We start from the raw sequence: 21,523 nt of genomic DNA, 5'->3' as shown, positions 1-21,523 counted from the left end.
CTGAACACACCGTAAGGTGGTTAGTAAAACGCTGCAGGAATGGCCTCTACAGTGGAACACTGAAGTCAAGTTTGGCCAAATTTTAGTGGTCATCACGGCATGGTTGCAAAAACTTAGGTTTAAAAAAAACATCAGACTGTAAATTTTCTGTGTTTTCAACCTGAATGCAAATAATGTGTACCGATTTCAACCTCAGTGCTACCAACACATTGTAAGAGTAATCTGTTACCTGTTTTGTTGGCAATTCGGTCAGGTTGCCAAAGTGAGAATAAGTTGCACGCTGAAAGGAAGCGATGTGCTGGAGGTTACAGCTCTAAAGCAAAACTTCAAACTGTCGAAAATAATAAGACAGATCCAAACCTTAAAGATGGGGTGGGAAGTTTTCTGGAAAATCACCCTATAGAAATTGAATTTTATTTTATTTTTGCCTTATTAAGCCAAAAAAAAAAAACCCAACCCCAGGACAAAACAAAAAACTGCCCACCCCATCTTTAAGGAATATAGAAGGAAATAGAACCTGAATGTACTTCCTCAAAAAATGAAAATATTCCTTTTTGTCTTTAATGGAGCCATCATCTACAGACTCTTAGATAATTCTTGTGTCCTGAGAAACTGAAGAAGGAAAAAAAAAAGTTACAAGTCAATTATTTGTTACATTTATGGCAACATTCATCTGTCACCAGCTCTTGAAAGTCTCCTGTTACAATCTTATGCTACTTGTTTGTAGAAACTATGGACTTCCTCTTTTCTAAAAGATGTAAGCAGAATACATTATTGAGTGTAGCTCTTTTAAATCTGATCACAAGACAAGTCTGCCACTCAGAAGAAACTGCCGCACATTAAAAGCAACTTTTCATCGCTGTTACTCCTTATCGTTTTATAGAATGTTAAAAGTTAGTTTTCTTTGACAAAATATGAGATTATGAGCAATTTTAATGTTTTTTTTTTTACTGATCTGTTTATGCAAGTTTGTTATTTTGTTTTTTTCCAAGGCCTTGTCCCATCACCTCCTTTACCAACTCCCATTGAAAATCCCTTTAGCATCACACACTCAGCCTCTGTCAGACTGTAAAAAGATCCTTGTTTCTCCTTTAAAGGGGAACTGTCAGTACAAATTAGATTCCAATAATTACATTTTAAAACAATGTTTCAAGTCTGCAGCAGCTGAGGGTTGTTCAAATCAATTCAAGTATTATTTGATTATGGATGACTGATGAGGGGACTTTTACTACAAAAGCCCTGAGAGGCAAGCAAAAAAAAAAAACTTCTGGTGATCTGTCTAAATCTGATCGAAATTGTTTTTTGTCTCTTGACTTGAGGACTTGAGGTATTGGCAAGAAAATCTTTCTTTTTAAAAAAAAAAAAAAGTGTTTAATCACTCATTTCTGCCACGAGAGATGAGTTCTACTTTGTTATTTAAAACTATGGGGTATTGGTGCACTTCAGCACGAAACACTCAGCAAAACTCTTTTCCCCTCAGATAAAAACGAAACAAAGAAGCTTTATTTAATAATTAAGTATTGTTTTGTGGTCACCTATTCTTAAGTCAAACACAGAGGAAAATATACCTTGTTAGCCCACTTCTAGTGCATCCCTCAGGCTTTAAAAAATGAATCACCAGATTTTTTTTGTCCTCACTTCCCTCTCAGGGCTTCAGAATGTTACCCCTGGGTCAGGTATGTAAATAATTGTTATTTTTAGTTTCTTTAGAGTATCATACCTTAACAATATAAGTATTAAAATAGTGTTTAAAGCTACACAGTCTGCCAACTAACTGTTGCCTCAGTCACCACGTCTTTGATCATGTTCACTCCTCGAGGGTCTTGGTTTAAATAGATGTAGACAAAGATTTAAGGTACTATGCAATACAAGCAGCTTTTGTGATAATGGTTTTCAGAGGCAATGTGGATTTTAAAATGTTATGATGGAGGAACTGACACAACAGTACCAGACGACCATGATCACTAGCCATGAGTAGTGTGACATGACACACTAAATCCTGTCCAGTTGTGTAATGATTAATCAGATTGATCCCTTTTAGATCTTGTAATGTAACCACCAAGAGGTTAGCTGTAGTCCAGCAGGTGTATTTTGTCTTATTTCACAGTATGTCTTCACATTAATGCATCCAAGCACTTTTTCTTACTGTTGTACTGTAAATAGGAAAATTCTAAGTGTTTCCTTCTATACCACGTCATATTAATAATACTGTATGTGAAGGCCTTTACTTGCCTTTTTCTGTATAACTTATCAGCATGATTTTCAGCTGGAAATAAAATGAATGCTAAATATGCACAAAGGAATGGCTGTGTTTATTCATTAACAAGGATATTTAAATTAAACAGTGACAAAAAGATGCCTAATCCTTATGATCAACTAAAATGCTTTATGTTTGGATTTTCTGCAGTTTATTTCACACAATGTATTGTAGTAACGCTTCAATTCAGGACAATTAATATAACATTTCACATGTTAAATAAAAAAAGTTATTAAAAATAACATTATTTTATGTATTCTGTGGACAAAATAAAACAAAATGAAAATTATTAAATTTAGCAACTGGTGTAAATATATCATTTTAAATCTTTATTGTAAGTTGATATTGAATATAAATGTAAACATACTTACAGAAATACATTTAGAAACAACTGGGAAATAAACCTAAAATATAAATTAAATAATAAACGAGACAATGAATATATAAATGTGAATGGTAAAATATAAACGAGTTGATATGATTAAATAAATAAATGCAAATTCCATTAAAATCGTTTTAATGGGTATTTTAACATATTGTAGACAATCCCAATTAAATGCTATTATTTAATTATTCCTACAGTGAAATGATTAATGTGCTATCTGAAGGATTCTACTTAATTTACCTCCGGAACAAAAAATGCGCAGTCAGTTCACTACGGGGAACAATAAGCGGTCGGACCAAGTGAGCGGAAGTTGTGTGCCTTGCTTGCGGAGGTCAAGTTAAGTCGGTCCTGCACGTCAATTACTACAGGTACGTCTAGCAGCAGTTATTTTTTTTAATGTAATTAGTGTCGATAATTGGGCAATAGCTTATTAAAACCCACCAGTCGGTTTAAGTGTACGAAACTATTAAACACGGTGTTTAACGTTAGCTAACAGGCTCGGTTAGCGGTGTTACCATAGACCGTATATATATGTAACACCAGGCTGCTATTCAATAATATTCGCCAAACTTCATACGATTATGTGCGGATTTTAATGGCGACTCAGCATGCCAAAAAAAAAATTTAAACTTTATTTAAAACAGCCTTTAATTGTTTGTACAGCTATAACCAGCAACGCTGATATTTCAGCTGCTCCAGTCACATTAATAGTTGGGAAATGGTGTTTTTTGTTGTTGTTTTTGTATTATGGTATTTTAGATGCACATTGAATAGTCGTCTATCTTTATATACAGTCTATGAACTTGCCTCACCTCCTCCTGCTAATATATTTCTACCTGATGAGGATGCAAGAGGAAAATAGATGTGGTCACCAGAGTTAAAATAAATCTTGAAATTTGAAGCGTTTATTTGTAACGTAAAACATACAATACACTTTATTTGTATAGGGGCTTTCATACAAGAACTGCAGCTCCAAATGCTTTCCTCTGAGGAAATACCATGACATAAACAAAAAAAACGTAGACAATATACCATAAATGATGAAAAAATAAGTAACAAAACACACTTGATAATAATAATAATAATAATAATAATAATTGTAAAAAAATAAAAAATAAGATGGGATGACAGAACATAGAATGCAGAGGATGTAAAATAAACACAGTTATACATTCACAAATTAAATTCAAAATATTAGTATATTAAAACATTATAAATAATGTATTATTTGTGCATGCCAGATAATATCAGCCAAACTGGGGTTGTTTTGATAAGAATCTAATATCATACTGGGCAGAACATTAATTTAGAAGGCACAGCCATTTACACTAATTGAGTTGCACAGCTTCATACATAACATTAAAAGTAATATTATAGATGAAGACAGAAGCAAGAATGACATAATGAAAAATACAGTAACATGTGACTTACAGCTGGGACATTTGGCCTAAAAAACGAAATCTCATATTGACAGGAACTAAGGGAAGCCGTGGAGGTTCTGAACTGCAATTATTCAAAGTGAAAATCTTTTTGAATGAGCTCTGATATGAGAATACTAAAGCTGATGAACTGTGATTTAACATATAATATTAGCTCAGACTGTAAGCACAACATCACCCACAAACTCTATCTAACAGAAAGCAGAGTTATTGCAGGAACACGAGATGTTTTTCTCATTGGTCGATCACTTGCACCCTTACAATAGAGCTGTTGCAGCTGGACATTGTGGCCATGATGGTAACATTTTCACATCTGTGACTCAGGCTGGGGCCTTTAGCTTTGCCGCTGACAAACGATGCGCTTGTATTTTTGGACATCTCAAGGAAAAGCTCACGATTACACTCTTGGTTGATGTCAAAGATTCCCACTGCGTACATTCTCGACTTGGCCTTCAGGTCAAATGGCACCTGGAAGAGCAGAGCTATCTTCTTAGAGGAGAGTTGTGAAGACATATGGAGGAGATCGCAGGTGATGAGGCCGGTGGCTCCCTGTGTTGTGTTTGGTTTCTTGGTGAACACCCCCTCTCCAGATGAGGACGGACCAATGTTGGGGGGCAGAGGATTGGTGCAGCGTCCACTATGGATGTACACTCTGGAAACAGGAATAGTACAAACTTAATCAACTCTTAATGATATGAGGAGAGATTTCAAAATAAGAGAGTATTCTGAGAAGAAGATTCCAGTTACCTGGGGTTACGAAGACTGTAGTTGGAGCAGTCATTTTGCAGATGGACGGTGCACTCGCGATGCGTTGGTAATAATTTAGCAAATTTTGATCCAAGTGATACTCCTGAATCTGCAACTCCAAATGCATCGCTGATACTCTCAAGGACCTTGGCCATATCTGCAGTGTGTCCACCCGCTGAGACGGAAGCATGATCAAATTAATTTAAAAAAAAAAAAAAATGTAAATGAATGTATCTTTGAGTGTGGACAATATTAAATGATAATAGTAATACATTCGTTTTTATATACTCAAAGACGCTTTATAGTGAACAGCAAACAAAACAGTGTTAAAGTGGAACATGGATATTTAATTAATCATTTCTAGTTTTGCCCTGAAAAACCAACAGGTCAGCTGTACATGTAGAAATTTTGTCAATAATAAAAGCATAAAATTGTTTACTGGCTAGCTTTTTTAACATAATATATATAATAATAATAAACTTTATTTGTATAGCACTTTTCTTAACAAAGTTACAAAGTGCTTTACAGGCAAGAAATAAAAACATAGTGAAAGACAGAAAAATTACAATAAAACAACAAAGCAAAGTAAAGTGCTATATATATATATATATATATATATATATAGCATATGATTCATGTTTTTACCCGTCATATTAGTACCAAATTACATTGTATCCTTATGCAATGTAATGCTTCATGATAAGCAGAAAATAAAAGGATAAAACGGAGTAATTTCCTCAGACCTACCTGGCTGTTCTTGTGTAGGATGAAGACCTCTTAGCTGCAGAAAGCTCTAGCAGTCAGCATTGAAGGTGGCCTTCTTATACAGCTGGTGGAGATCAAAACCTGTTTTTCTAGGAATTTCCTCCAAACTAGTTACTAAACTAGGAAATAAACTGTCAACGCCACACACACACACACACACCCACAAATAGCATCTCCACCTGCCAGGAATGGGAGGCATTTAAATGTGTCATAACATAAATTGCTCTGACCATAAATGAGCTTGAAACCCAAACCGTCTTTGTTGTCATTGCTCAACATTTCTTTTAAGAAGCATGGATATGTTCCAGAAAACCAAACCAGTTAATTGAACTTTTTTTTTTGAACATTTTTCCCCACCACTCTGTGAATGCACTGTGAGAGCTTCTTTCTAAAACCTAAAACTTAATTAAATATTTAACTTTATTATACAAACAGTGTATTACATTGTCAGCCAATTCTACAAATAATAACTGAGATAATAAAGAATAAATGGGAATAAAACAAATGGCTAAATACACATCATTACTGTTCAGTTTTGGTAAAAAAAAAAAAAAAGATTGTAAAAAATGAATAGCGAACATTATTCTAAATCAAGCCAAGCAACATTTTCTGCATTATATATTGAGTTAAAACATTTTTTATAACGGCACATATCAGACAGCATATACACCGATAAAGATAGGCCTTTGTTAGGCCGATAATATCTGTCAACTGTTATATCTGCCGGGCTCTAGTCACTGATACAACAATAATATAATGATAATACGAGTACACAATGTTTTTTTGCTATTCTTGTTATTCATATTCTCATAAATAATGCTAGATAAAATCTAAACAAAGTGCTCATATATATATACAGACAGGTTGTCTTTGAATTAGTTACGTCTGTAACTAAAGAGCTGCTAAAGTTCAGAGGGTTAATAAATCATTTTCAAATTGGAGAAGGTTAGGTGCTCCATACATGGTTCTCTGGCAAAGTTTGATAAAACTTGGTGTCCATTTTTTGCACATGTTGAGGGATTGATTTTTACGGCTATTCCTGAGTAACCACCCTGATTGTCTACTAGTTGTGAGTTTTTCTTGTGTGATTTTGTAGCATGCTGGGAATGTTTTTTATTTATCTCTGCTTAAGTGAACATATTATTAGACTTTTCTTTAGCAGTGGGTGACCTATTTTTGTTTTTGTTTTGTTCTGTGTATTTGTTGTTCGCTTCCATTTTTATTTATTTAATTATTTATTTTTATTTTTTATTTTTTTTGGTGATTCTTCTTACTATTAGTTATTCCTTATCTGATTTTAATTTTATTTTATGTATTATTTTTATAATTATTATTATTTTTTTACTTGTTACACTTGACACTGTTTAGACCAAGGGTCTCAAACTCAAATTACCTAGGGGCCGCTGGAGGCAGTATCAAAATGACCAAAAAAGACACAAAATGACTGAAAAAAACAGTAAATTACTTAAAAAAGACACAAAATTATTTAAAAAAAGACACAAAATGACAGAAAAAAAACTAAATTACCCAAAAAAGAAACATAATGACCAAAAAAGACACAAAATTATTTTAAAAAGACACAAAATGACAAAAAAAAAGACACAAAATGACAAAAAAAACTAATTAAAGTGACCTTCCACACACAACACGGTAAAGTGCCATTCATATAAAACTCACATTAAACTTTCATATCAAGGTGGGGGCCACAATATATCGTCACGAGGGCCACAATTGGCCCGCGGGCCGCGAGTTTGAGACCCCTGGTTTAGACTCTTGTAATGTCATCTCTCGATTTTGTTATGTCACTGAAAAATCAATAAACAAATGTTTAAAAAAAAAAAAAATAATAATTTTCACCTCTTCCAGGATAAAGGCTGCCCGCTGTGTGTCAGTGAGTTCTGTGGAGTAGCTGCTGAACAACAGACAGCCATGGTGAAGAAAAAGCAGCTTCGGCCCATTGCAGAGATGGCTCGGAAGATCCGGGCGTACCGAGAGCGTAAGTCCCGGCCTCGGGAGTCCCAGATGTACGACCTGGACTACGAGACCATGAAGCGGCCTCTCACAGGGAAGATGTTACCCGTGCTGGCCTGGCAGGACGTCCGCAGGGAGAGCCGCCTCTTCTCCCTGCTGACGGGGATGAGGATGTTCGGAGTGGGACGCCTCTTCACCCGCAAGTCCTGGCTGGAGGAGCACACGGAGCCCAGCTACTGGCAGATCACCAAGGTCAAGGTGGACTACACAGCCGAGGTGAGAGCCACACACAATAGAAAACCCACAAAACTAACGAAGTAACGAAAACTAGAATTGAAAAAACATTTTCACCGGATTTTGTAAAGGTAACAAGCTGAAGAAACGTATAATTTGATTTCCTTTGGGGGTCTCCCACTGTATATCAGTGACATGAATACAACTGAATGATGCCCAACTGCTACAGACATTTATATTTATTTATTCATATTATATAATTATTTTTTGCCTCCATACTCCTCTGGATGTAGATAGTTAAATTGTATGTCTTTGGTTTTGTTTTTTCTTTACATATTCATATTATTAAAAAGGGAATGAACATTTGGAACAAGAAGCTATTGATACAAAACCTTTGGCTCTGTACAATTTTGATACTAACAACTGTAAATCCATTTGTACTTGTCAATTGTTGTGAAATTTCCTAATAAAAAGATAATAACAAAAAAAAAAGAAAAAACATTTTTAACTGAAATAAAAATAAAAACTAGAGGTTTTAAAAGAACGATAACTAACTGAAACTGTATCGTGTGGTTACAAAACTAACTAAAACTAACTAAAATTATAGTGAAAATGTCCTTAGTTTTGGTTTTTGTCAACTTTTTTCATTCATAATTCAGTGTTTCTATTTGAACACATGGTGAATATGTTTACTGAGACTGGAACCAAAATTCAAAACACCCAGAACTGTAAGAGTTAATAACCTTATTGGGGCTGAGATGGATAAACCAAAGGAAATAAAGGAAACATTTATTATGACCTCTTTGAATCTGGCACCCAACACATAGCCCATTACAAAAAAAACTAAAACTAACACTAAAACTAATAAAAACTAAACTAAAACTAAGCATTTTCAAAAACTAAACTAAAACTAGAAAACTCACTCTAAAAACTAACTAAAACTAACTGAATTTGAAAACAAAAATTCACAACAAAATTAAAACTAATGAAAAATCCAAAACTATTATAACCTTGGTCTGCGTATTCTCTTTTTAAGCTGAAAATTGAGTAAAAAAAACAAAACAGTTTGGTTTGGTATGCTGTCTCTGGAACCTTTTATTATATTGTCCTCAAGGACTTTTAACTAAATATTTCCAAAACCTGAAAGCTTATTATTATTGTTGTTCTTGATATCATTATTTGAAATAATTTTTAGTCTTATATCTTTGTTTTACTTTCTATATAGTTATTTTCTTTTTCAGTAGTATCGTTTTAAAATGACATAGTTTTATATTCTCCATAGAGCACCTTGAACCTGCCTCTGTGTATGAATGTGCTGTATAAATAAAACTGCCTTGCCGAACCTGTGATAAAAATGACACCTGTGTTTTCTAGAACATGGATCATGGCAAAGCGTGGGGGATCCTCACCTACAAAGGTAAGACTGTAGGCTGTTTACTTGATTTAAGACATTCAACATTTATCTCACCTATCTGTTACTGTAACTATGACACTGATGATCAAGTTGTTTAAAGATTTAGGAACACACAGTGGATATTTAATAGGTTGATTCCAGTATTTCTAGACTTAATAATTAATTTAAGGTATTTTAAGGCCAACAAAAATAAATTAAGTGTTTCGTCATCCTCCACATAGCAGTGTGGGCAAGGCTGAAAGAAATTTTCTTTTTATTTTTGCCCCTAATGGAATTTTTTTATTGTCTTTGGAAGTGTTTTGTGGGGTTTCCTAAGCACAAATTGGAAGAAACTTCAAAATCGGTCAAACTGTTTGGCTAAAAAAATCAGGTTTTCTTATAGTGTATGTGGTCTTTGGGAACATGCGACTAGTGTTTTTGCAGTAGACTCCTATTTTATTTTATCGGGAAAAATCAGTATTTGCCCAGCCGCTAAATATAGTCCAAAAATGGTGTCTCGGAAACTACAGTAGGCACAATCAAGTTTAGAAAAAAATCTTGATCCTGAGCTAGACCACGGCATTGGAATATCACTGGAATATCTTTAATTGTACAGTAGAATAATGGTGTTAACATTCTCTAAACCAGCTGTTCTCAACCTTGGGGTCCCGACCCCAATTGAGGTCGCGAGATGATTTCTGGGGGTCGCCAAAACATTTTGGAAGTCAGCTCTGTCTCCACTGTGTTAAAGTGTTCATGTGTTAATGTGTTTTAGTCCTTTGGTCATTTTGTGTCTTTTTTTGGTCATTTTATGGGGTTTTTTGGTCATTTTGTGTCTTTTTTTGGTCATTTTGTGTCTTTTTTTTGTCATTTTATGTCTTTTTTGGTCATTTTGTGTCTTTTTTTGATCATTTTGTGGTCAATTTGTGTCTTTTTTGGTCATTTTGTGTGTTTTTTTTGGTCATTTTGTGTCTTTTTGGACATTTTGTATCTTTTTGGATCATTTTGTGGTCAATTTGTGTCTTTTTTGGTCATTTTGTAGGTTTTTTTTAGACATTTTGTGTCTTTTTTTGTTCATTTTGTTTCTTTTTTGGGTCATTTTGTGCTTCATTATTTGTCCAAAATTTGTTGTATCAACTGAGTTTTTTTTTTTTCAACTGAACTGTGTGTGTGTGTGAGATTCTGTTCAGTGGGTTGGGGGTCGCGGACAACATGCATGTTAAATTGGGGGTCGGTTGAGAACTACTGCTCTAAACAAACCGCATGTTGTGACTTTGTTCATATCGTGCTTGGCAGGAAAACAGGAGAGCGAGGTGAAGGAGATGGACAAGGTGATGTACCACGACTGGCGCCTGGTTCCCAAACACATGGAGCTGCAGCTGAAGGACTTTGTCCCGCCTCCTGAGCCGCCGGTGCGCTACGTCCCCTTCCCTCCCCTGCTCCGCGCCATGATGCTGGCCCAGCACAAGAAAGCAGTAGGCAGCGTACTGGCTGAGGAGCCAGTCTTGCCTTTAAAGAGGGACGTCCTGCTCAACAAAGACTACTTCCGGGAGCAGGAACTCAAGAAGCAGAGGACGGAGGGGACGCCGGTGTGATCCTTGTGGGTCTGAAGATAAAAATCTTGGACATTTTGGACTCAATCAATTCTGGACTCAAAGGAGTTCTCTGCTATTTTCACGTGCAGCAGGCCTCTCTGTGTGTTATATGCATCTGTGTAATGTCGTAAATATTAAATGACTGAACAAATAGTGGTTTTTGATGTTTTTGTGCCGAGGTCATAAACTACTTTATACCTTAGTACCTTGTTAAGGTGATTATATCACTGAAAATGCAAATTCTCTGTCAGAGAAAAGGGAATAACGGCAGAATGCACCATTGGCCACGCAGTCAACAGTTTAATTGTTGATGATGTAAACGCTCACACATTGCTAACATCATAATTATATGACTGAAAATGTACATTCTGTCAGAGAAAAGGGAAAGCACCATTGGCCATGCAGTCAACAGTTTAATTGTTGATGTAAACGCTCACACATTGCTAACATCATAATTATATGATGTGAATGCAAATTCTGTCAGAGAAAAGGGAAAGCACCATTGGCCATGCAGTCAACAGTTTAATTGTTGATGATGTAAACGCTCACACATTGCTAACATCATAATTATATGATGTGAATGCCACGTCAGCACTGTCTGCTTGTGCTGAGTTTGATTGACAGCTTTACTTTCCTGCTTAATTAGTAGCATCAATTTTGGCAGGACAATCAAATTCTTATGGTTATTTTTACTTGACATTGATTCCCAGCAAAGCTCCACCCAAATCCAACCTGATAAAAACACAGCCTGTAAATGTGTTTCGATTCTATGATATAATAATTATAAAAAATACATATATATATATATATATATATATATTTCAATTTTGATGGCTCTATCGTATGGAAGCCCATGTCTGCCAGTGCGATGGAAAATCCTGTAAATCTTTAATGAAAAAACTTTCTCTAAATAATGACATAGTACCCTAAATTAACAAAAAACATCTCAATATAAGTCAATATCTCAATTTAATAACTTGATATTGCTAAATATTAAGAAGCATTCCCAAATTAATGAGTTAATATTTGAATAGATTAATAAATAGATTTCTTGAAATAATAAGTAGAAGTAGTAATGAAGTAATGACTTGTGGATATACTTTTGAGATACTAAGTCATTATTTTCAGGTATAACGTTATTATTTGGATATTCTGTGTCATTACGCCCGGATACTAACTCATTATTTTGAATTTCTAAGTCATTATTTTGAGAAAGTTTCTCATTACAATGACTGAAGTAAAGTTACTCAGTAAGTGACGTCACATAATTTAGGCTCTTCATAATTATTTAAATTGTACCTTTTCTCTTTATTTTGTTTATCCTGGCCGGAAATGGATTTGCACATATTTGCTAAAAAAATTTGCTCCTCGTGAGTCTCTCGGGACACCACGTGCCCGCGCTTTGGTTCCTAATCAACGTGCCTGCGTGCGTCGTGCGTGCCTACGTCATCAGTAGCCCTTTTTCTCCACATCAGTGAACTCCGTCCACCGGCAACAATGATCTGCCTGTTTTTGACCCTATTTTCTTACTTCCTACAGTCAGGTTGGTGCTTCACCTGTTTATACTTTAATGTATCAGTCAGTTTGACTTTCACAGCGGTTATAATGCTCACAGTTTGTACCACGTGTGAGCAGGAGATGCTAACGGACAGACGCCTCAGGTCGGCTCGCGACCACAGGAAGCGGCATTAACCGGTGAAACTATGGTGACTTAAAGCCGTCAGTGACTTTTCTAACAAAGTGTGTGCTATACAAAAGCAATGCAGTGGCAATAACTGTTAAAACTACAGTTTCCTAGTCTACTAACCGTGTGGCTACTTAGTGTACTACTAGCATACAGTCCATGTGTCCACCTCTCTGAGTAATAAGTTGATTCAGCGTCCTATTAATAACTCTGCTGCCATTGGCTGCGCTGGGCTTCCTGTGGCGCGTGTGAGAGCTGATTGGCTGCTGCAGGAGAAACACACATGCAATGGGGCCGAGAAAAAGGTCACAGAGAGACCTTCAAGAACTTGGAGATTTGGTGGTTAAACATGCACGGATTGAAGAATCTGGTGAGAGAGGTGGGACTAAAATGCATTAGATTGAGCCTTGCTGTGGTTGAGAGGTTGTTGTTGTTGTTGTTGTTGTTGTTGTATAAACTGTTGTTAAAGTGCAGGGTTCAGGCTAGGGCTGGGCGATATGGCCTTAAAAGAATATCACGATATTTCAGGCTATTTTTGCGATAACGATATTCTTGACGATATTAAAAGATACTTAAAAATATATAGAAAATATGTTGGGTTTTTTTTAGTCTGTATAAATAAATAAAAATCTAAAATGTAGTGTGAAGTGCAAATCTCAACATTTGCCAAATGCAAAAAAATTTACTCTTGACTCTTGAGTATGAGAAAATAATAAAAATAACCATTCAGGGGTTTCGGGGGCATATTTTAATGAAATTTTGTAAAGGAGAATAAAGGTTCTTGTATGTTTTATTTAAGGCATCTTATTTTGACAGTCTTCTTGTAAGTTCTGTGGTGGATTCTGTTAACACACCGTGCTCTTATTTTGAAAGTTGCATGTGTTTAGCGACAGAGAGTAAGTAGCTTTTTGTGATTAAAACGACTTTAACCAGTGCATCAAGAAGAAGGAATGTTGCCAATATCATGATATGCATTTTTTTTAACCATAAAAAAAATATACCGATATTATCGTGAACGATGCGATATGGCACACCCCTAGTTCAGGCATATACCCTGTTATACAACCAGGGTGAGGGGACGATCCAACAGTGGCTGTAAACTAACAAATAAACAACAATTTGTGAAGATGCATGTTCGAATCTGTGTGTGCACTGTTGCATGGGAGGGTTTTGGTGTCTGCAAGCAGAGTATACTGTGTATGACACCATCTTGGATTAGGCACTTATTAATGTACTATGTGAAAGTAAACACAGCTGTCACTAGTGTCTAGGGCTGGGCGATATGGCCCTAAAAGAATATCACGATATTTCAGGCTATTTTTGCGATAACGATATTCTTGACGATATTACGAAATACTTAAAAAAGATATAGAAATGATGGGTTTTTTTTAGTCTGTATAAATAAATAAAAATCTAAAATGTAGTGTGAAGTGCAAATCTCAACAGTTGCCAAATAAAAAAAAAAAAAGTATGAGAAAATAATAAAAATAACCATTTAGGGGTTTCGGGGGCATATTTTAATGACATTTTGTAAAGGAGAATAAAGGTTCTTGTATGTTTTATTTAAGGCATCTTATTTTGACAGTCTTCTTGTAAGTTCTGTGGTGGATTCTGTTAACACACCGTGCTCTTATTTTGAAAGTTGCATGTGTTTAGCGACAGAGAGTAAGTAGCTTTTTGTGATTAAAACAACTTTAACCACTACATCAAAAAGAAGGAATGTTGCCAATATCATGATATGCATTTTTTTTAACCATAAAAAAAATATACCGATATTATCGTGAACGATACGATATGGCACACCCCTAGTTCAGGCATATACCCTGTTATACAACCAGGGTGAGGGGACGATCCAACAGTGGCTGTAAACTAACAAATAAACATTTGTGAATATGCATGTTCGAATCTGTGTGTGCACTGTTGCATGGGAGGGTTTTGGTGTCTGCAAACAGAGTATACTGTGTATGACACCATCTTGGATTAGGCACTTATTAATGTACTCTGTGAAAGTAAACACAGCTGTCACTAGTGTCTAGGGTTGGGCAATATGGCCCTAAAAGAATATCACGATATTTCAGGCTATTTTTGCGATAACGGTATTCTTCACGATGTTACGAAATACTTAAAAAAGATATAGAAATGATGGGTTTTTTTAGTCTGTATAAATAAATAAAAATCTAAAATGTAGTGTGAAGTGAAAATCTCAACAGTTGCCAAATAAAAAAACAAATGTATGAGAAAATAATAAAAATAACCATTTAGGGGTTCCGGGGGCATATTTTAATGACATCTTGTAAAGGAGAATAAAGGTTCTTGTATGTTTTATTTAAGGCATCTTATTTTGACAGTCTTCTTGTAAGTTCTGCGATAGATTCTGTTAACACACTGTGCTCTTATTTTGAAAGCTGCATGTGTTTAGCGACAGAGAGTAAATAGCTTTTTGTGATTAAAATTGAATTGTTAGCTATTGTTAACCTTACGCCACTACATCAAGAAGTAGGAATGTTGCCAATATCATGATATGCATTTTTTTAACCATGAAAAAAATATACCGATATTATCGTGAACGATAAAATATGGCACACCCCTACTAGTGTCTGAGTTGTCTTGAACAAATGTTGTTGTTTTCTCCACTAGGTGCATGCAAGATGCTGTGTTGTGTGATTGTCGTTGCGATTCACTTTAAACACTTCCTGGTTTTACCTTCATTTTTTTACCCTGTCTTGTTTCTGACCCTAGGCTGGACTGGTGTGAATGAGCGCACCTTCATTGCCGTGAAACCAGATGGCGTGCAGCGGAGACTGGTGGGAGAAATTATCCGTCGCTTTGAGAAGAGAGGATTCAAACTGGTGGGCCTCAAACTTGTGCAGGTATTTAGGGTCTTTTATTCTCCCTTTAGATTCATATATACACTACCGGTCAAAAGTTTTAGAACACCCCAATTTTTCCATTTTTTAATTGAAATTCAAGCAGTTCAAGTCAAATGAACAGCTTGAAAGGGTCCAAAGGTAAGTGGTGAACTGCCAGAGGTAAATAAAAAAAGGTAAGCTTAACCAAAACTGGAAAATAATGTACATTTCAGAATTATACAAGTAGGCCTTTTTCAGGGAACAAGAAGTGGGTTAACAACTTAACTCTATGGAGTCTTGGGCTATTTTGTCCATTTTTGAATTCTTTTCATGTCTTTGTAAGTCATTTTGTGTCTTTTTTTGGTCATTTTGTGTCTTTTTTTGGTCATTTTGTGTCTTTTTTTTGTCGTTTTGTGTCTTTTTTTAGTAATTTTGTGTCTTTTGGTGTCTTTTTTGTCATTTTGTGTCTTTTTTTTAGACCTTTAGTCCAACATAATATGTGATTTTTAATCTTTTTTTTTTACTTTCAAAACACTATCATGCTCAATAAAGAATTTTAAATGTTGTAAATGTGCATTACTTTCAGAGAACACTGAGACATTAAACTGCATCATTTTCAATTAAATTCTGGAAAAGTTGGTGTGTTCTAAAACTTTTGACCAGTAGTGTATATATAGATATTTTATTCATAGTCTAAATAATTGCTTGTGTGTGTCAGGCGACGGAGGATCTTCTGAGGGAACACTACTGGGACCTGAGGAGCAGGCCTTTCTTCAGAGGACTGGTTAACTACATGAGCTCTGGACCAATCGTAGCCATGGTAAAATTCTCCCACATATTGTACACGTGTCCTTTCATAACTTCAGAGGCTTGTTGGGCTAGTTACTCATATAATGAATCATAGACTGCAGTTAAAAACAGGAAATAAGCAGCCGTTGAGTGGAAAAAGGTGTGTTGGGGATTTATGGATGAAAAGATAGAAACAAAGCCACTCATTTTGAGCCATTTGGAAAGTCCATAGCAATTTTCCTTTTGCATTCTTTCAGGTGTGGGAGGGTTTGGACGTTGTCAACACTGCACGGAAGATGATGGGAGAGACCCACCCTGCTGACTCACTGCCTGGAACCATCAGAGGAGATTTCTCTGTGGAAGTTGGCAGGTAAGGTCCCCCGATGAAGCAAAATTTTGGGGAAAACTGATCCTTTTTCACCTTTTTTTTAACAGCAGAGCTATCATAGTAAGAAATGCACAGGTGTTACTAATAACATTAGCGATGGTTGTGCTCTAGCCTCCATATAAATAACATTTTGGTGTAATTTGACCTACTTTTTTTTTTTTTTTTTTTAAACGTGTTTATTAGATTTTTGTTTGCAGATTACAGCTAGTCAAACAAGACATTATTACATGCAACAAAGCAAACTTTTTCTCCCTATTCTCCCTCCCATCCCCTCTTCCCCTCGCCAAATAAGTATAAGAAAAACACAGTAAACCTATAAAAAAAAATAAAAATAAAGAAAAAAGGATGTAAATAAAGCAAAAATGAAATACAAATAAATAAATAAATAAAAACAATAAATAAAGGTAAATAAAAAATAAAAAACATACATACATAACAATAAAGAAAAAACAACAACAAAACATATATATATATATATATATATATATATATATATATATATATATATACACATTTAAATTTAGTTATATAGACAAATACTGAAAATAGTTATAACACTGACAGATTTCAAGGGTGTCTCTCAAAGCATCATCACCAAATAAACATTCTACTCCCTCAGAGCCTCCTGCTGAAGCAAGTTACCAACATTAGCATCATGTCTTATAAAACTCATAAAAGGTCTCCAGATGTTATCAAAAACATGTTGTTTCCGTCTAATAATGTATGTTATTTTTTCCATAGTCATGTTTGATGCCATCTCTTTGATCCATCTTCCAATTCTTGGTCCATCAACATTTTTCCAATTAAGAGAAATGATACGTTTAGCTTGTAATATACACATATCCACAAATCTAGATTCTTTATTTTGTAAGTGTGGGATAATTTGACCTACTTAAACAGGTGCAACAAACCCAGCAGGTTAGAGAGGTAAACGCAGTCTGCACACACCTTCACACTCTTGATAAGCAGCCAAATTATTTCAACCCTCCATGGGTGTGCAGGCTTTTTGGAAATGCAGGAATGTTACAACACCCAACACCAGTCTGGAAAACTTCCAAATTTTTGAGGAAACAGGAATATTACTAGACTGTTTTGTTTTTCATTAGCTTGTTGTTTTTAGAATTTAACTTTACATTAGCTAAAGCAAGATCTAACGCCATCAAGCGCACATTTCTGTGTAGAGGTATGAAAGAATGGAATTCACTGCCTAAAAATATCAAACTCACCACTAACATAAAGCAATTCAAAATATTAATAAAACAGTATTTATCAAAATAAGAAAACATGGTATATTTATATGTATGTAGTATATTTCTATAGATATATGATATGTGTTATTATAATGTATGTGCTGTAGAACGAATGTGTATATACAACATATGTATTATGTGTTAGTAGATTTTGTAATGATGTATACATATATGATATGTAGAAATGTGTGTAATATGGATTAATATGTGGATCATTTTTAGTTTTGTTTTATTTTTTATTTTTTATTATGTTTTGTGTTTTTAACTGTATATTTGATACTGTTGGACCCCAGGAAGAATAGCTGTGGCTTTGCTGCAGCTAATGGGGATCTTAATAATAAGCTAAACTAAACTAATAAACTAAACTATACTTGTTTTTAGAATAAGTGCAAAAAACTGAATATTTTGTCCATGTAAACATAGTCTATAACATTTTGTGTTATAATATGGCTTATATATATATATGGCTGATCTAATCATCTGATTAAGGTGCTGCTAACAGTTGCTAATCTGCTTCTGGTCCGGATGTTCTTTAATGCCCTAGATCAGCGGTTCCCAAACTTTTTTAGCCGTGCACCCCCTTCTATGTCCCAACCGGGTTGATGCACCCCCGATCCCCCACATATTCCAAAAAAACAACATGCAATAAGCTTAATCGCCATATTAACCCATTGACGCCGGGAAAGCCTTACCACATTTCTACCATTAAAACCGGGAGCGCTGTTGCGTCACTCTACCATTAAGGCCGGGACAGCGGATATGTCATTTTGTAGTATTTGTATTTTTTTCCACCTATTTTCGGTCTCTTGGCCAATGAAATGCATCAGAATCATGCCATATATCATCATATTATTTATTATTATTATTATTATGATAAAAAAAAGTTTTTATTACAGTAGGCATCTTGCTAATGGGCATGTATTAGTATTATGCATAGGATTTTTTATTCAGTCAAATGTAACATTTGCTGAGTTTGTTGATTTTTAAAAAAAACTTTATTGAAGGTTTGGACAAATAAACTCAACTTCGTATGAAAGCCACGGGTATAAGCTCTCAAATACTTTTTGAATTTCATTTTTATCTGCTCCAGAGGCTGAAAAATCTATTATTTAGTAGGTGTTGAATTTCCAGAAAAACTTCAGGTTTTAGGGGGTCATTTGAAAATCGCCCAGAGGTTTTCAAGGCATTTTTTTCCAGGCGCTTTAGGCCTTAATGGGTTAAAGGCTGCTCAAACAGAACACACATATAATAAAATAATCACGATCACAACAATGAGCTCTCGCATTTGAATTAATCTGAAACACGGTTTCAATATAATGCAACAAAGTTATGCACAAGCTTCCACTTTTAAGAGCAAAGAGGATGATGACAGGCTCAGGATCAGAGGCAGAAAGCACATAAGTTGGGGAAAATGTAATCATATCTTGAGCTGCATTGAACAAAAATAACTTCTTCTACGCTTTATTTTAAGATGAAGTGCATTTTGAATAGCCTGCATTTATCTACCAATTAATATTACAGTTTTTGATTTGACATTTTACAAAGGAAATGTTTATTTACATGTCTTTATTGTGTGTGGGGGGAAAAAAATTTAATTGTGTAATTATCAGACTGCCATTACATTTTTCTTCTCGCTCACCCCCTAGTGGCAGCTCATGCACCCCTGGGGGTCCACGCACCACACTTTGGGAATCCCTGCCCTCAGTGGCGGTTCTAGACTAATTTTACTGTGGGGGCCAAGGAGGGGCCAGTGTTTAATCAGAGGGGCACATTAGCACATGAAAAAATGGCAAAGATGATATTTAAGCATTCAAAATCTTTGAATGTCTTGAAAAAGACACAAAATGACCAAAAAAGACACAAAATGAGAAGACAGAATAACAAAAAAAACCCACAGAAGACATAAAAATGACAAAAAAAAAGACACAAAATGGCCAAAAAAAGACACAAAATAACTAAAACATACACAAAAAAGACACATAAATGACACCAATGACAAAAAAGACACAAAATAAATAAAAAAGACACAACAACAGACAAAAAATTTCCAAAAAAAGACACAAAATGAGAAGACAGAATAACAAAAAAAAACCACAGAAGACATAAAAATGACCAAAAAAAGACACAAAATAACTAAAACGGACACAAAAAAGACACATAAATGACACCAATGACAAAAAAGACACAAAATAAATAAAAAAGACACAACAGACAAAAAATTTCCAAAAAAAGACACAAAATGAGAAGACAGAATAACAAAAAAACCCACAGAAGACATAAAAATGGCCAAAAAAAGACACAAAATAACTAAAACAGACACAAAAAAGACACATAAATGACACCAATGACAAAAAAGACACAAAATAAATAAAAAAGACACAACAACAGACAAAAAATTACCCAAAAAAGACACAAAATGACATGAAAAGGATTCAAAAATTGACAAAATAGCCCAATAACACTCCTGTGAGGCCCCTGTGTAGAACCGCCACTGCCTGCCCTAGATTTAAAAAAATAACTGACTGTGTCCTGAACCTGTTTGTGCGTTGCAGGAACGTGATCCACGGCAGCGACTCTGTGGAGAGCGCCCAGAAGGAAATCTCTCTGTGGTTTCGGCAGAATGAGCTCCAGTGCTGGGAGGACAGCAGCAGCCACTGGATCTACAACTAATGGTCTAATGTGCTGCGACCAGCTGGAGACCATCATACCTCACATTAATATTATTCTGGCTTTAGTAGCTTGTAGCCACACGGGAGACGAGGTGTCATTTTTTTCGTCTATTTTTTAAATTTTATTTGAACTAGGTTTCTGAGGTGAAATCTACAGAACAAACATGCACTAAGTGAGCAATAATTTGATCAGTAACATGAAAAAGTCTGCTTCTGTTACACTATGTGTTATTTAGTCCATAACTCATGTTTACAGCTTTTAAGCAATAAGCTCGACTGACCAGGTTGATTCATGTTTATCATGGATAATGAATCAGGGAATAAAAAAGTAAATGGCTGCATTTAAATCCATCCTAAAAGTTAACTTCTATTGAACATGCAGGAAAAATGCATGTGCTTTGTACTCAAAGTTACACAAAAAGCTAAATTGCTGACCAGTTCAGTTTATTTTGCACATAAATATTTTTGTACTTTTTCTCGTGGGAATAAACTCCTTGCTATTTTCATGGTGAATAATCAGCCAACATGTACAGGTTTCTCCTGTAATAGTACTTTCAAAGAAAACCCCAGAACATTGCAGCAATTAACAGCAACAAACCAACACATTTATTGCCTTTTTACATGTGATTTTCAGTTTCCTGAACTTGTTAAATTGAAATTCTGTAAGGGTGTAAACCAGTGGCATTTATCTTGAGACTACTTGAATGTAAAGGGTAAAAGTTTCAAAATAAGATGCTTAACGCTTTAAGGAGCTCATATTTTGTAATCTTAACATGTCAAGCTTCCAAATATAAGAGAAACTAACTGAATGAGGTACGCAAATATATTTTGTTCTATAACACTACAGTTTCTCCAACAGCTGCTTTTGTCACGTTTGTGCTTTTCTAAAATCCCACGATGCTGAATGAATTGTATTGGAATCGTCTTAAAACAAATAAATGTAATCAGGAAATCCTTTTTAAGTGCTTATTCGGTTATTAGGGCCCGAGCAGGCAACAACCTGCGAGGTCCCTATTGTATTTCGAATGATTATTCTTTTTCTTTTTATTATTATTTTTATTTTTCTCGTACCCAACTGATTGCATTTTTCACTGCCTGAACATACTCC

General features: G+C 35.0%; 2 protein-coding genes across 2 annotated transcripts; both read left to right on the top strand.

Annotated features, from left to right (window-relative positions):
• Positions 1-2,826: 2,826 nt before the first annotated feature.
• mrps34 (mitochondrial ribosomal protein S34) lies at positions 2,827-10,939 on the top strand. Its single transcript, XM_059348244.1, has 4 exons — positions 2,827-3,010; positions 7,460-7,840; positions 9,173-9,215; positions 10,488-10,939. The coding sequence occupies exons 2-4, from the start codon at positions 7,523-7,525 to the stop codon at positions 10,784-10,786; spliced, it is 660 nt and encodes a 219-aa protein (XP_059204227.1). The 5' UTR covers positions 2,827-3,010; positions 7,460-7,522; the 3' UTR covers positions 10,787-10,939.
• Positions 10,940-12,203: 1,264 nt separating this feature from the next.
• nme3 (NME/NM23 nucleoside diphosphate kinase 3) lies at positions 12,204-21,377 on the top strand. Its single transcript, XM_059348247.1, has 5 exons — positions 12,204-12,329; positions 15,210-15,340; positions 16,038-16,139; positions 16,366-16,478; positions 20,299-21,377. The coding sequence occupies exons 1-5, from the start codon at positions 12,284-12,286 to the stop codon at positions 20,414-20,416; spliced, it is 510 nt and encodes a 169-aa protein (XP_059204230.1). The 5' UTR covers positions 12,204-12,283; the 3' UTR covers positions 20,417-21,377.
• The last annotated feature ends 146 nt before the right edge of the window (positions 21,378-21,523 follow it).

The sequence above is a fragment of the Centropristis striata genome, chromosome 13 (genome assembly GCF_030273125.1).
Source record: "Centropristis striata isolate RG_2023a ecotype Rhode Island chromosome 13, C.striata_1.0, whole genome shotgun sequence".
Taxonomy (NCBI): Eukaryota; Metazoa; Chordata; class Actinopteri; order Perciformes; family Serranidae; genus Centropristis; species Centropristis striata.
This window is presented reverse-complemented; position numbering and strand designations above follow the sequence as displayed.

Bases quoted from the DNA above. Each gene is read 5' to 3' on its own strand.
- mrps34 (XM_059348244.1), top strand. From the start codon at position 7,523: ATGGTGAAGAAAAAGCAGCTTCGGCCCATTGCAGAGATGGCTCGGAAG. The intron at 7,841-9,172 runs GTGAGAGCCACA...TGTGTTTTCTAG, and splicing joins AGGTGGACTACACAGCCGAG to AACATGGATCATGGCAAAGC. The intron at 9,216-10,487 runs GTAAGACTGTAG...CGTGCTTGGCAG, and splicing joins GGGGATCCTCACCTACAAAG to GAAAACAGGAGAGCGAGGTG.
- nme3 (XM_059348247.1), top strand. From the start codon at position 12,284: ATGATCTGCCTGTTTTTGACCCTATTTTCTTACTTCCTACAGTCAG. The intron at 16,140-16,365 runs GTAAAATTCTCC...GCATTCTTTCAG, and splicing joins CTGGACCAATCGTAGCCATG to GTGTGGGAGGGTTTGGACGT. The intron at 16,479-20,298 runs GTAAGGTCCCCC...TGTGCGTTGCAG, and splicing joins TTCTCTGTGGAAGTTGGCAG to GAACGTGATCCACGGCAGCG.